This window comes from Amblyomma maculatum, chromosome 1 (genome assembly GCF_055883805.1).
Source record: "Amblyomma maculatum isolate TAMU_Amacu chromosome 1, ASM5588380v1, whole genome shotgun sequence".
In the NCBI taxonomy this organism is placed as follows: Eukaryota; Metazoa; Arthropoda; class Arachnida; order Ixodida; family Ixodidae; genus Amblyomma; species Amblyomma maculatum.
The window spans coordinates 161,442,176-161,455,065 of NC_139344.1; the positions used below are offsets into that span (position 1 = coordinate 161,442,176).

General features: G+C 46.5%; 1 protein-coding gene across 4 annotated transcripts in view; it reads left to right on the forward strand.

The window, feature by feature from the left end:
- The window catches only part of poe (E3 ubiquitin-protein ligase-like protein poe), a 298,383-nt gene that overhangs the window by 75,352 nt on the left and 210,141 nt on the right, over positions 1-12,890 (forward strand). For all 4 annotated transcript variants that reach the window (XM_084589458.1, XM_084589460.1, XM_084589459.1 and 1 more), the window contains one exon: positions 11,573-11,695. In XM_084589458.1, coding sequence (XP_084445584.1) covers positions 11,573-11,695 — 123 coding nt within the window. The remainder of the gene's footprint in view (positions 1-11,572; positions 11,696-12,890) is intronic.

Sequence of the window (12,890 nt, forward strand, 5' to 3'; positions counted from 1 at the left end):
TATCATCGTCATAAAAGTGATCGTGGCGCAGCTATCTTGAAACACACATGCTTCAGGATGGCACGGGGGGTTGTCCAGGAGGAAATGAAGTGTAGCTATAACAAGTGGGGAAAATAAAGCTATTGACCTGCGCACATTAATTTTTTCAAGGTTGTTTGGCTCAACATGAGCCCGCGTGAGTAACTTAACTTGTAATGTAGGCAGTTCGGGAACACGGAGGGGACAGCTGAAGGAAGCAGGATCTTCAATTTTATGTTCTTCCTGTAATCGTCATCTGTGAAGTGCAGTGAGTATACCAGTGACTTGTCACTCGGCTCCCACCGGCTTCCTTTTCCATCCTAGCCCTCCCGAGATATGTTTTCCAGCCATGCTGCTAGACGTGAATCGCACGGGAACTCATGGTAACCGATCTTTTCTTGCTTTCGTGGTGCACAGCGGCACACAGCAGTTGCCTGGCATGGTGCTGCATACGCTTAGGACACTGTTAACACAGGCACCGATGACACGCATGCAGAACTATCAGAACCACGCGGTTATGCTGAGTAGTCAAAGCGATAACACGCGCCAACCCAACCAGCGCGCTCCTTCCGCGTCGTCTGCTCGTCCGTGCCCGGCGTGCCGGCGGCGCTTTGTCCTGGAGTGGTGGCGCCCCCGCGGAAAATGACGGCGGAAACTGTAACTTCTCCCAATACGCTCTTCCCCAGCCATTGAGGCGCGACGCGACGGGCCGCACCAAGTGCGCCTCCATTGAGCGGCCGTGCAAGAGCACTGACACAGAAGACAACTTCGGTCCTTCTGATTTTAGCACGGACAATGAAACTGTGTCTAACCTACTTGGAACACCGAATGACATCTGCCAATAAGTTTTACTTTCTTAAGTTATTTCGCAACTGTCGTGTGCTGACCTAAAGGTATTCTGCGTGTTCTAAAGGGCTCTGTTCTAATCTGCCAGTTGAATGTTTTTTGGGAGGGATTACTTACTGATGTTTGTGCATAAAGTCATGTCTTGCACTATAAGAACTCACCAGCTGTCAACCTTGGCATTGCTTTGCCTGCTGGCCCAATACAGTCGAACCTGGATATATTGAACTCGAAGGGGATCGCGAAATAGTTCGATATATCGGTAATTTGATATACAGAAATCAGCTTGAGACGCCGCTTGGAATTGTGAAAAATTATATGGTATTTGTCGCGTGATCAACCCAGTTGCAAAATAAACCCACCCCCCACTTTTGCCCCCGATATGAAAAAAAAAAAAAAAAAGAAAAGAAAAGCGTTCGGATGCGCGTCCCTGCATTTCGATCGTTGCATCCACAGCTCATTTATCGGCAGCGCGCCAAGATGCTACGCAGCGATAACGTCAGGCCGTGTTTATCTTTTTATAGATCCGGGGGGGGGGGGGGGGGGGGGATGATGACAGGGAGCGAACTTGGCGGAGTGCCCGTGATGGCTTGATTGCACAAGCCTGGTTCGATTTATCACGCCGCGCTTGGGGCTACCGTAGTCCACTGCCACAGAATCATTGGAAGCGCAATAGCTGCAAATGTCGTTAGAAGAAAACAATGCCAAAAGTCGGTGTCATGATCGCAGCTGACGACGTGATTTCGTTAATTCGTAGGACTATATAGAATGGACGACTCTCGCAAAAATAAAAAGCCTGCCGCTTCTTAACGTCCGCAGCCGCCATGGCTTACGCTGCGCCGCACGTTCAGCATGACAAGTAAGGACAACTCTAGCAAAAGAAAAAAAAAGATTGCAGCTTCTTAAGGGGGGACGCGACCTTTGAAAACCGAAAAATGCGAAAAAGTCGATTTTTGGAAGATTATATATTCCGGTAGTATGTCTTATAAACTACCATTTCTGTAATTATCAATGCCCAACTTGCCTTAGAAATGCTCGAAATTAATTATTTAACAAGCGGCGGCAGCCGCGGAGCAGCGAGCAAGCGCCGAAAATTCCCAAACTTCGCGCGCGCACCATTCCTCTCCCGCCCAACTGAGCGCCGCCATCTTGGTCTTGTTTTGTTTGTGAATTCTTGCGCTTTCTTCTGCCACCCTCGGCGGCGGCGACGGCGGCGCGGTCGAGGCGTGGCTTGCTACCGATTGAGAGCCTCGTGGCGGCTTTCAAGTTTCCCGCGCTCGAATTCAAGGCTACGATTGGGCAAAGCGCGCGCTCCGCGAGAACGCGGGGGATCGGGCGACTACTATTGGCTGCTGCGGCCGCTGACGCGTCGGTCTCCGCCTCCCCGCGTCGTCTGCTACCGCTCTTTGCTGTCGTTGTTGGCTGCCTCGAGGTGCGACACGCATTCAGTGCAGACTTTGCTAACTTTTTTTTTTTTTTCGTTTCGGCGTTTATGCCGCGGAAGATAACCCGGGAAGTCGCTTGTCGCGTTTGGGCCGCTTCTTGTTCCTCCGGCGAGATGCCGCGATAGATAAACCGGGAAACCGCTTGCTGCGTCTGCGCCGCCTACCAAGCTAGGGCGAAATGCCGCGGGGGAATCGGGAATGCCGATTGTCGCGGCTTGCAGGGCTCAGGATCGACGGATCTCAGCATGTGGAAAGTGGTCCGCGGCACCAAGGCGTTCGCTGTAGCTGATCGGCTAGTCGCACAGATGTTCGCTGTAGCCAAGATCGACGGAGCGCCATAGCCCTAATGTATATTTTGACGGCCGCACCGGACTTGTTCGTGATAATTGCGAGTGTTCGTCTTAAGTGGGGCCTTTATAAGTGGGCTCGACTGTACCTGAATAAATTTTTGAGGGCAAGGCAAGCCCATGTATTCAAAATATTATGTCTGGAATTTGTCATAATTAATTTGGTTAATCAACATAGGTCTAATTGATAACAAAAAATCCAATTCTATGCTATTTTTCAGCAAGAAAATTTTGAAAAAGGGCTTTGTCTTGCCCTGAGGAACCTATCTAGGAATCAGCATGACAAATTGCACAATGCCAGTGCCTTTCACAATTTCTCCAGGCTTGATATAAAGGACCTATTCGAACCAGTTTGATATGCTTCTGTAACTTGAGAATTAGCGTGCACAATACTATGAAACTTGGTGATTTTTCATTTGTTAATGTCATGAGCCTGTCTTTAAAATTTCATCATGATAACTTGAGAAACAAAAAAGTTATTGTTCTCTCAACCTTTGAGAGCCGTTTTCTCAGAATCAACTTTTTTCACGGTGTGGCTGCTAGGGAAAGTCATAGCTCAAGAACCGCTTATTGGATTTTCATGAGGTTTTTTTTGTTATATACCTAAGTAAAATTCTGAGGGCAAGACAATTCGTTTTTTTCAAAATATTTCATGTGTAATTAGGGGCAGTCAATTAAAATATCGTTAAGTCAGGTGTAAATTTGAACACTAAATTTGGGGCTGTACTAAAATTTTTTGGAGAGGAAATTTGGAAAAAGGGAATTGTCTTGCCCTGGGGAAACTATCCAGGAATGACCATAACAAATTTCACACTGCTAGCACATTTTGCAAATTCTCCAGGCCCGCCCCTAGGGACCTATGTAAACTATCTTGATATACTCCTCTAACTTGAGAACCGATGAGCCCAGCTCCATGAAACTTGGTAGTTCTTCAAATGTATGTACTATGAGCATACCCTGAAAATTTCATTCGAATACCTCAAGAAATAAAAAAGTTGGTGTTCAAGGGTAGCCTCCCCCCTTAATGCCCGCAGCCGTCATAGCATACGCTACGCCGCACGCTCATCACGACGGCAAGGATAAACGACTCCCGCAAAAAAGAAAAAAGAAAACTGCTGCTTCAGCGTCCACAGCCGCGCACGTGCAGCACAACGCGCCATGAACGCGCATTGCACGTCAGCCGCCGCGTGCTGAGCGTTCACAACACACACTGGAGAAAGCGTGGAGGAAGGAAAGGGAGAAAGCGTCTGCCATGGGCTGAGCTGGCTTGTCACGCGCATGCATAGTATGTGCTGCTGTGAACGAAGACCGGGAAAGAGAGAGGAAGGGTAGAGATAAAGCTGGGCAGAAGAGTGGGCACATCCTTGCGCTTCGCTCTATCGCATTTTTTCCCTTTCCTGAACACCACTGCTGCATTGGCTCCCTCTCGTTCCCTCATGCACATGGCTTGCAAACGTGACGTGCTGGCGCGGGGCAGCGATCACCACAGATGTGGGTGCCTTTGGGGCAGAAACGACATACTAGAGCCAAAAGTTCACTCCATATGAAACGTCGTATATGGGGTACTAAACTGTTTCTCATTTGTCATTACAATTTTTGCACTTTTATATCTCATAGAAAACAGTTCACCAAAATTTTCATCAAAGTAAAATATTTAGTCATTTTAGCTGTATTTAATGTTTGCGGCTGGGTCCTACGTAATCAAGGCTTTAGGAAAAAAAACAATATTAAACACCAGGTGTTCCACAAGCTGCTTTGCCTAGTTGTTCTTCCCATGCAAACCAATAAAGTACACAGTGAAATTCCCTCTCTACATCTCTATTTAATATTTATTGCAAAGCTATCAAATTCCTGCTTTTTCAGAACTTTTGAAATGCTAATACAATTGAATCTCGCTATAACGAACACGGATATAGCGAATTATCGGATAAAACGAACTAAAATCAAAGTTTGGTTGGTCTATGGTTTACTTCTGTGGGAGTTATTTCTGTATAACAAAAGCAAAATTTCAAAATTTGATGCTGGATCGGTTATAATGAAGCAGTTTTTTTGCATTATAATGGCAAGAAGTGCGTAAAGGAGACTGAAAAAACATAAAAAACGCAATTTTTCATTCAATCGAAGCGCCGCCGCAGAAGCATGTTTAAATCGCCTGCGTGTTCGCGTGCCACGTCATTTGGTGGCGGCAACAAAAACTACTGCCAACGGCTCATGGCCTCCAAGATCACACCCCACCCCGTGCGCGGTGATCTCTGAGGCCATGAACGGCCATGGCCAGAGTCTAGTGGCGTCTAAAGTGTGCTTAAATTACCCGCGCGTTCGCATCCGGCGTCATCTAGCGACAGCGACAAAAACTAGCACCAACGGCCCATGGCCTCCGATATCACACCTCTGCGTGTGGTGATCTCGGAGGTCATGAACGGCCATGGCCGGACGTTGCTCGAGTCCAGCCATGCAATGGCTGACAGGTGTGCGACTTGCATGTCATCACTATTGCCTCGTCATGGCATGAGCCCCCTGCCATGCTTCGGCCACTGCGACCAACCCGTGCGCGTGCACTACGCTCCCAGAGTTCATTGGGCTATCATGCAAATTGTGCACGGAGGCAACATCCCTTCTTAGTATTCATTTTTGCTCTCCAACATGGAACGAAAAGCGAGATTTCATGTTTATACCAAGTTTTTTAATTAAAAAATTGTGCATTTTCGTTCCTTTATGTTGTCCATAAACTTATTTACAGGAATTTGGGCTCGCACTTTTATAGCGAATTTTCACGCCCTGTACTACTTCATTATAATGAGGTTCGACTGTATTTTTCTTACTTCTGGCGCTGCTGGGCAAAGTCGGAAAAACATCTTTTAGCTCCTTGGAATAACAAACTAAAACACATATATTATTAAAATTTCAGTTGTTTGTGGTGAATTGACGTATATTTCTGGATTATTTGGCACAAGTGTTATTGTAAGTGTGTGGAAAGACCAACAATTTTTTTCAGTGAAATCCCATATGGTCAGGCAAAAAAACTGAGAATTCCGTTCTCGAAGTTGTAGAGGAGAAATTTGTTATCACTTTGCATTTTTTTTGTAGTTATCAAGTTACTTTAGTTAGGAGAAGAGTTTGTTGGGAGGAGGTTACCTGATCATCCACCAGAAAAAATATAACGCAAACCAAAAAATTTTTTCTGACAAAATAATAAATCGGTCCCAGATGTCACCAGAGTCCCATTCGGCGAGGGCAAAGTGCTCGTTATGTCTTATTTCTTCCATTTACAACTGTACCGTCTGTTGCAGAAGTTTGCAGCCCAACGCGCCGGGCGGAGGAGCAGTATCGCACGCGAGAGGCGACGCTGCGCCCGCCGGCGCTGCCTGGTGACCTAGCTGTAAAGAGTGAGGAAGCTTGTTCTCTTCCCCTCATTCCGCGGTTGATATCGCACATCTTTGCTCTCAGCCGCGGGATGAGGGGAAGAGAACAAGCCTCCTCACTCTTTATATCTGCATCACCAGGCAGCACTGGCGGGCGCAGCGCCGCCTCTCGAGAGCGATACTGCTCCTCCGCCCGACGCGTTAGACTGCAAACTTCTGTAAAAGACGGTACATGCTATGAATTGTGTAATTAGCATGATATTGTGTGCCAATTTAGCTGTGGTAGTAGAGGCGTCAGTATTCACACATGAAAGGTGCTTACGATGCAGGGGCTTGGCCAAATTGGTGGAAAAATAATGGAAACGAAATAATAGCTTTGTTGAAGTACCATACACACTTTTTTTACTGCATTTCTGGCGGAGCATGGACATGGGACTGCCAAATTTTCTGTAATAAATTTGACTGTTTTGCAACCATGATTATGATTCCTCTTTTATGAGGCAACGGGTGTTTTCATAATGAATTAGCGCAGCTTCAACAAATCCATCAGGTACAATACAGTTGAACCCGGATATATCAAACTTGAAAGGGATCGCGAATAGTTGGACATATCGATAATTCGATATACAGAAATTAGCTTAAGACGCCACTTGCGATCGTGAAAAATGATACCGTATTTGTCGTGTAATTAACCCACTCACATAATGAACTCACCCTCCATTTTTGCCGCCGAGGATTAGAAAAAGAAAGCATTAAGGTCTGTTCACATGCAAGCGATCGAGCAAACGAACTCTGCGACGAGCAGCAGCAACAGAGTGAAAAATTTTTAACTTATTGGACTGCGTCGCTCTCGCCACTGGAGCCGTCGCGACAGCTCAAAACAGGTTTTTGCTGTCCAGTTTTCGCTTGCATGTGAAACAGCCTTTAGTAGGTGGCGCGTCCCCCCCCCCCCCCCCCCCTTGCCTCATTTATTGGCAGCGCGCCAAGATGCTGCGCAGTGATAACGTCATGGTGTGTTTATTTTTTTTTTAATGTGCTCTTGATAGCTCCTGCGGGAGCAAACTTGACAGAGTGCCCGTGATGGCATGATTGTACAAGCCTGGTTCAGTTTATCATGCCACGCTTGAGGCGGGCAGAGTCCACTGTCACAAAATCATTGGAAAGCGTGATAGCTGCAAATGCCACTTGAAGTGAACAATGCTAAAAGCCGGTGCCACGATCGCAGTGCGTGCTTTCGTTGATTTGTAGATGCAAGCATGGACGACTCTCGCAAAAACATACATATATATATATATATATATATATATCAAGGAAAGAAGCCAACAGTCGGTGAGGCCAAGGAAAGCATTGGGGATTGTACTTTGTCTTTTTCTTTTTTTTTTATTTTTACTTCGGTAATCACATAACTAGTAATGTAATCTGTTTAGTTGGAAGAGCACCGGGCGCAATATTCGGAGGTCGTGGGTTCGGTTCCCACCATCGGTACGTTTGTTTTTCTTTCTACTTTGTGTTTATCTTTCCCCTGAACAGATTACATTACTAGTTTATGTGATTACCGAAGTAAAAAAAAAAAAAAGACAAAGTACAATCCCCAATGCTTTCCTTGGGCCTCGCCGACTGTTGGTTTCTTTCCTTCATGTATTATATCGAGTACCCTCATTTGCCCTTCATTTATCTGCTTGTAGCCGACGGGGGTCTCGGTTCTGGCAGTCTTGAAGCCATAGGTAACGTAAGAGGGTTCTAGCACAGCTTTCGCCCTCGCTCTCGATCACGTCCTACGTGACGCTGGCGGTAACCGAAGGACGTTCCACGTCCACCGCTATGGTTGAGGGTGGCGCTGGGGAACACTCTCAAGGTTCTTAAACAGACAACATTAATACCCAAGAAAGTAGCAGGTGGGACAGCGGCCAATGTAGCTAGTTGGAAGAGCACCGGACGCGATATTCGGAGGTCGTGGGTTCGGTTCCCGCCATCGGTACGTTGTTATTTCGTTCGCTCAAACCACGACTGAGAGCACCACAATCGCGGCGCACAAATGCACTAGTCACGTGGTATTATTTGTATTTCGCGGGCTTTCTTCTGAGCCCGAAAAAAAAGATACGCGTGAGACTTTCTTTATCGCATATAATGAAATGGGGGTTTCTGAAGGGGCTCTACAACTTTCCAATTCACATTTTTGGTCTAAAGCCGATATTTAATAAATTAGAAAAATTAAGATAGTAGTTAATTAAGTAATTGCAAAACAAAAAATTGCCTGTAGTGCGCAAGGAGGCTGGCAGTTGTATGCAATTGGTTTCACTGACTTACCTCAAATATATTATTTTGTACCCCTTGGTTCAAGTTAGCTGGGACACCCGGTATATATATGCCGCTTCTTAGCGTCCGCAGCTGCCATAGCTTGCGATACGATACACCGCACATTCAGCGTGACGACAAGGATGGACAACTCTCGCAAAAAAAAAAAAAAAAAAAGGAGAAAATTGCCGCTTCTTAACGTTTGCAGCCGCTATAGCTTATGCTACGCCACACGTTCAGCACGACGACACAAGATGCGCAATGCATCGCACGTCATCTGCGGCGCGCAAATGATTCACAATCATGTTGTGTCTTTCTTCGTTTGTCTTATTTTCCCGTGCTGCTTTCATTATGTTCACAACACACACTGGAAAAGGCATCCGGCGTTCTGTCTGCCGCGGGTGAGCTGGCTTGTCAGCGCATGCATAGTGCATGCTGCTGCAAATGAATACCGGGAAAGAGAGAGGAAGGAGATAGAGAAAGCTTGGCAGAAGAATGGGCACACCCTGGCGCTTCACTTTATCGAGTTTTTCCCCTCTCTCGAACACCACGGCTGCATTCGCTGCGTCTGCTCCGTACCGGTCGCTGCCAAATCGGTTCCCTCTCGTTCCTTCACGCGCATTGCTTGCAAACGTCGCGTGCTGGCGCGTGGCAAACGATCACCGCAGATGTGCGCGCCTCTTGGGAATGGGCGCGGTGCTGCTCAAGACCAGCCATTGCCGAACTGTACTTTCCTTCCGCGCGTGGCTTGAAAATGTCATGCAGTAAACGGCAGAGGGTGTTGCGATCGTCTTTGGGGAAGGTGCACCTTCCAGTGCGTGGTCCGGATTTCGATATATGGTGAAATTGGAGTTCCAATATACGACACAGCTTTCCTATGCTTTTACATGGGATTTTCAAGGGGATATTCCGGGAGTTTGATATAACCAAAATTCGAATTATCCAGGTTCGACTGTATAGTGCATTGAAGGAATGGATCAGATGTGTGCATGTCAAGCAGCCTGAGTTACCCACCAGGAGTAAGAAAGTTCACTTGATCACTGAATCACTTTACTGGAAAATGTCAATGTGATCCCAAGATGGGATCCTCAAAAGATGTGGTGCTTGTGAGGGCTTGGCCGACGGTTTATAATGGAACTTAACTTCATGCCTGCAACCCAAGGGTGTCTGTTCAAGATAACTTTCACCTGGGCTGCATTTTCATGCGCACTGCTATCAGAAGCCCTGCCGCAGTCAATTATATGCTTATATGAATTTCAGATTTTTGTCTGGTGGTGAATGAACAAGGTTAGACATTTTATGATTAACTGCGTTCAGATGCATTGTGCCTTGTTTTTACATCACGATGGGTTATTTACAGTCAACTGCATTTACGCCTTATCCTGGCTTTTCCACAGCGTAACATTGTCTTTCCTGGTGCGAATGCTGAGCGCACAAGACGAGCTTAGCATCACTGAGGCACAGAGTCTGCGTTATACAAACGTGTACAGCCGGCCAAATCTTTAGCTGATGTGTGTGACGGCCGCCTTTTCTGTGCTCCTGCACGTTAGGGTGAATAAAACTTGCCTGTAGGGCAAGGTTAAAAGGGTCATGCCATGGTCATCCAATATATTACAGTTTTGTAGTCTGGCAGATAATGCTGGACCTTACTATTCTATTTCCAAAATTTCAGTGCTTTAGACGCATTGCTTATTTTGGAATAAGTGACTGGAGTTGACACCACGAAGCTCCTCCCACTGACAGTGATCGCCATGTTGAAACGCTTGGTGATGTCAAAGAGCCACACTTGCTACGGCATCTTCTGCTGCTGTGCCAACGCCGATATTATGCTGCCTATATACTGTACTGTGTTTGCGTTTGCTAACTTGACTCCCAATAAGTGTACTTAGCATGTTTCTGAAAACAGAACACAGACTGTAGTGCAGCATGATTTAGCTCTTGCCCAGACATCCACCTTCGGTGCGACCGCCGCCATCGTCCGATGGCAGCACTGCCCCCACTGCCGCGCCGGCCACTCCGGCAATGTCTTCCGCTCAAGCCGTCCGCGCTAGCGATATGGCAGATCACTTGCACCTGTGCCAGAAAAGCATGCCAAAATTTGTTTTTCTCGTAATAATAATAGGCCCTCGAAAAAGGTATTTCAAAAATGAATGCATCTTGTGAAGTACCAACTCATACAGTGGGAGTTTTTTTGCTCGCAGCCAGTGGGGTGCCTGTGTTCTTGTACACTAGATCCGCTGAAGGCGTCGCCGAAAATAATCATTTCCTTTGCTACGAAACAGTGGGGTTGAGAGTAAAGAAGTTTCATGATCGAGTGGTTCATTTACTAAAACGCTTCGCTGATCGATTACAAAGTTCCGTCTGCTGTGGCTTCGATCTGAAGTAATTTATGTGTAGCACAATGATTAGAGAAAAGCAGACAGCCAGAGTGCAGTCATCCTTCATGCTCGCGGGCGCTGTGGCAGTATGCTTGCGGCATCCGGTGCTCTAAGCTGCGTGAGCTTATCGTCTACTTTCATGATGCGGCTAGGGCCTGACATTGAGCAGCGTAAACAATGCTGCTAAGAATATACGGCAGAGATATTGCACACTACACTGCTGCACTGTTGGGTGGTGCGTGAAGATTGTACGAAAGCACCGTCGGACGGCACTATATACATTGCACATTTTATATGTTGCTTTTGGGACGTGCTTTGTGGTACAATGTGTACGCTGTTCCTGCGGGTCAGCTCGTGCGCCTAATTAGTAGTCGGGCATCGACATGCACCTGAATCCTGCTCACAGATGTATTCCCTAGGCTAAAAACGCTAATAGAGATCAACGCAAAACTCAGTTTGCGGTAACTTTGGTAAGCGACATGACTGCTGATTGGCAGACATAACCGCGGTTGATGCTGCTCGTGCACAAAACATGCAGCAGGCGACGCGGCGGTGGCCTATCGGCCTTATGCTGAAACTTTGAGGTTTAGTAGCTTGGCACATCAGGAATAAGATGCAATAAACAGTTCATATTCCAAAATTGTTGTCATGACCCCTGTAAGCAAGGGCTTACCGAGCCCTTGCTTATACTTTGACTTTTCGCAGGTTAGCTCCTCTGTAATGCTCAGAATCACAGAAAATGTGGCCATCACACACGCCACTTAGATTTGGGCGGCTGTACATTCACATGCACATGCACGCATGCCCGCACGAGTGACTGACTTTCAGTCACATCATTGGATGTCATTGGATGCTTTAGTACATGGTCTTCATTTATCATGCAGGATTCTCTGTTGAAGCAGGGCATGGCGGCACAGAAAGTAGAAATTGCCTGCCAAGAGGTCACATTAAATGCAAACCAGCTTATGTTTGATGTCAGAGTGTTCCACCAGCTGATCAGCAAGCAGGTAAGCTCCAAACTTGGCAGCTGGTCAACCTACCTGCCATTTTTTTTCTGAACATTTCTTCAAACCCTCAATAATACTGTTTGTACAGTTGTGTTGCTATTGTTTATATAATCTCACATCTCTGGGTTTTGTAATGAGGAGTTGATAGCTTTTCTTCATATGTCGGGTGTTGTTGACCTTGACATGCCTCCAAAATTCAAGGTGTAAACAAATTTAAAAAAAAGCTAGCTTCATCTGTGGCTTTGAGTTCAGTGCCAGCTTTTCTGTGATAGCTTTTACAGCCTATTCGATTGAAAAAGCATCTCTGTAGCCCGGAATTGAGATAAACATGTTGGAAAAAATGTGCAGTTCAGTAAAATATTTGTCACCATTTTTGTTCAAGGCAAATCTGGGCCCTGTGCATGACAGGCGGGCATGCGACGCATAGGCCACAAAGGGTCACTGGTACCAAGTGTACTAGAGTGGTACCTAGCGAATCCATTGTGGTGCGAATTGACTTGCCGTAAAAACCCTCATATAATACGAGGTTTGTTTTTCATAATTTTATCATGTCAGAATTTCACCTCATTATATATGCAGATACAAACAAATTTCAGCCTTAATTTGCAGTTCCAGCCTAATTATTATCACCGCTATCAGCATCAGGCTTCCAGTGAGGAGGCTCTATCTAGTGGGGGTGTCAGCTGTCAGCTGACTGTTTTGATGGTTTCGGCTTCACTGTGGGGACCCCACGATCGTTGCGACCATGGTGCCCGCGATGCATACACAACGGAAAGCATGCCAAGCACACCTCTCACAATCTCTCGCACCTTGCACGGGTCTTTAGCAGGCCTCTCCAGCCATGCTTGCTATGCCCTACAGCTAAATCGCGGACAATTGGCCAGTACTTCCAAGGTGCGCATCGGTCATGCTTTCGAGAAATGCCAAATTCAGGGGTACTGAAAAAGTTTGTACTAACACTGTTGCCATCATAAACAAAATATGCCCTGCTGATTTTACTGTTTCTTGCAGACGCGGCAAATTCGGTGGTGGCCGCGTGCAGCTGTATTAGATACAGAAACTTTGCCTCCGATCTCTGCAAACGGGTGGCCTCACAGCATGCTCGGCATTGTAGGTTCATTGCCGTGCCATCTGATCACCCTGTATCGTGCTCAGCTGCATCCTCGTGTTACGGAGCTGTGCTGTGCTACGCCAG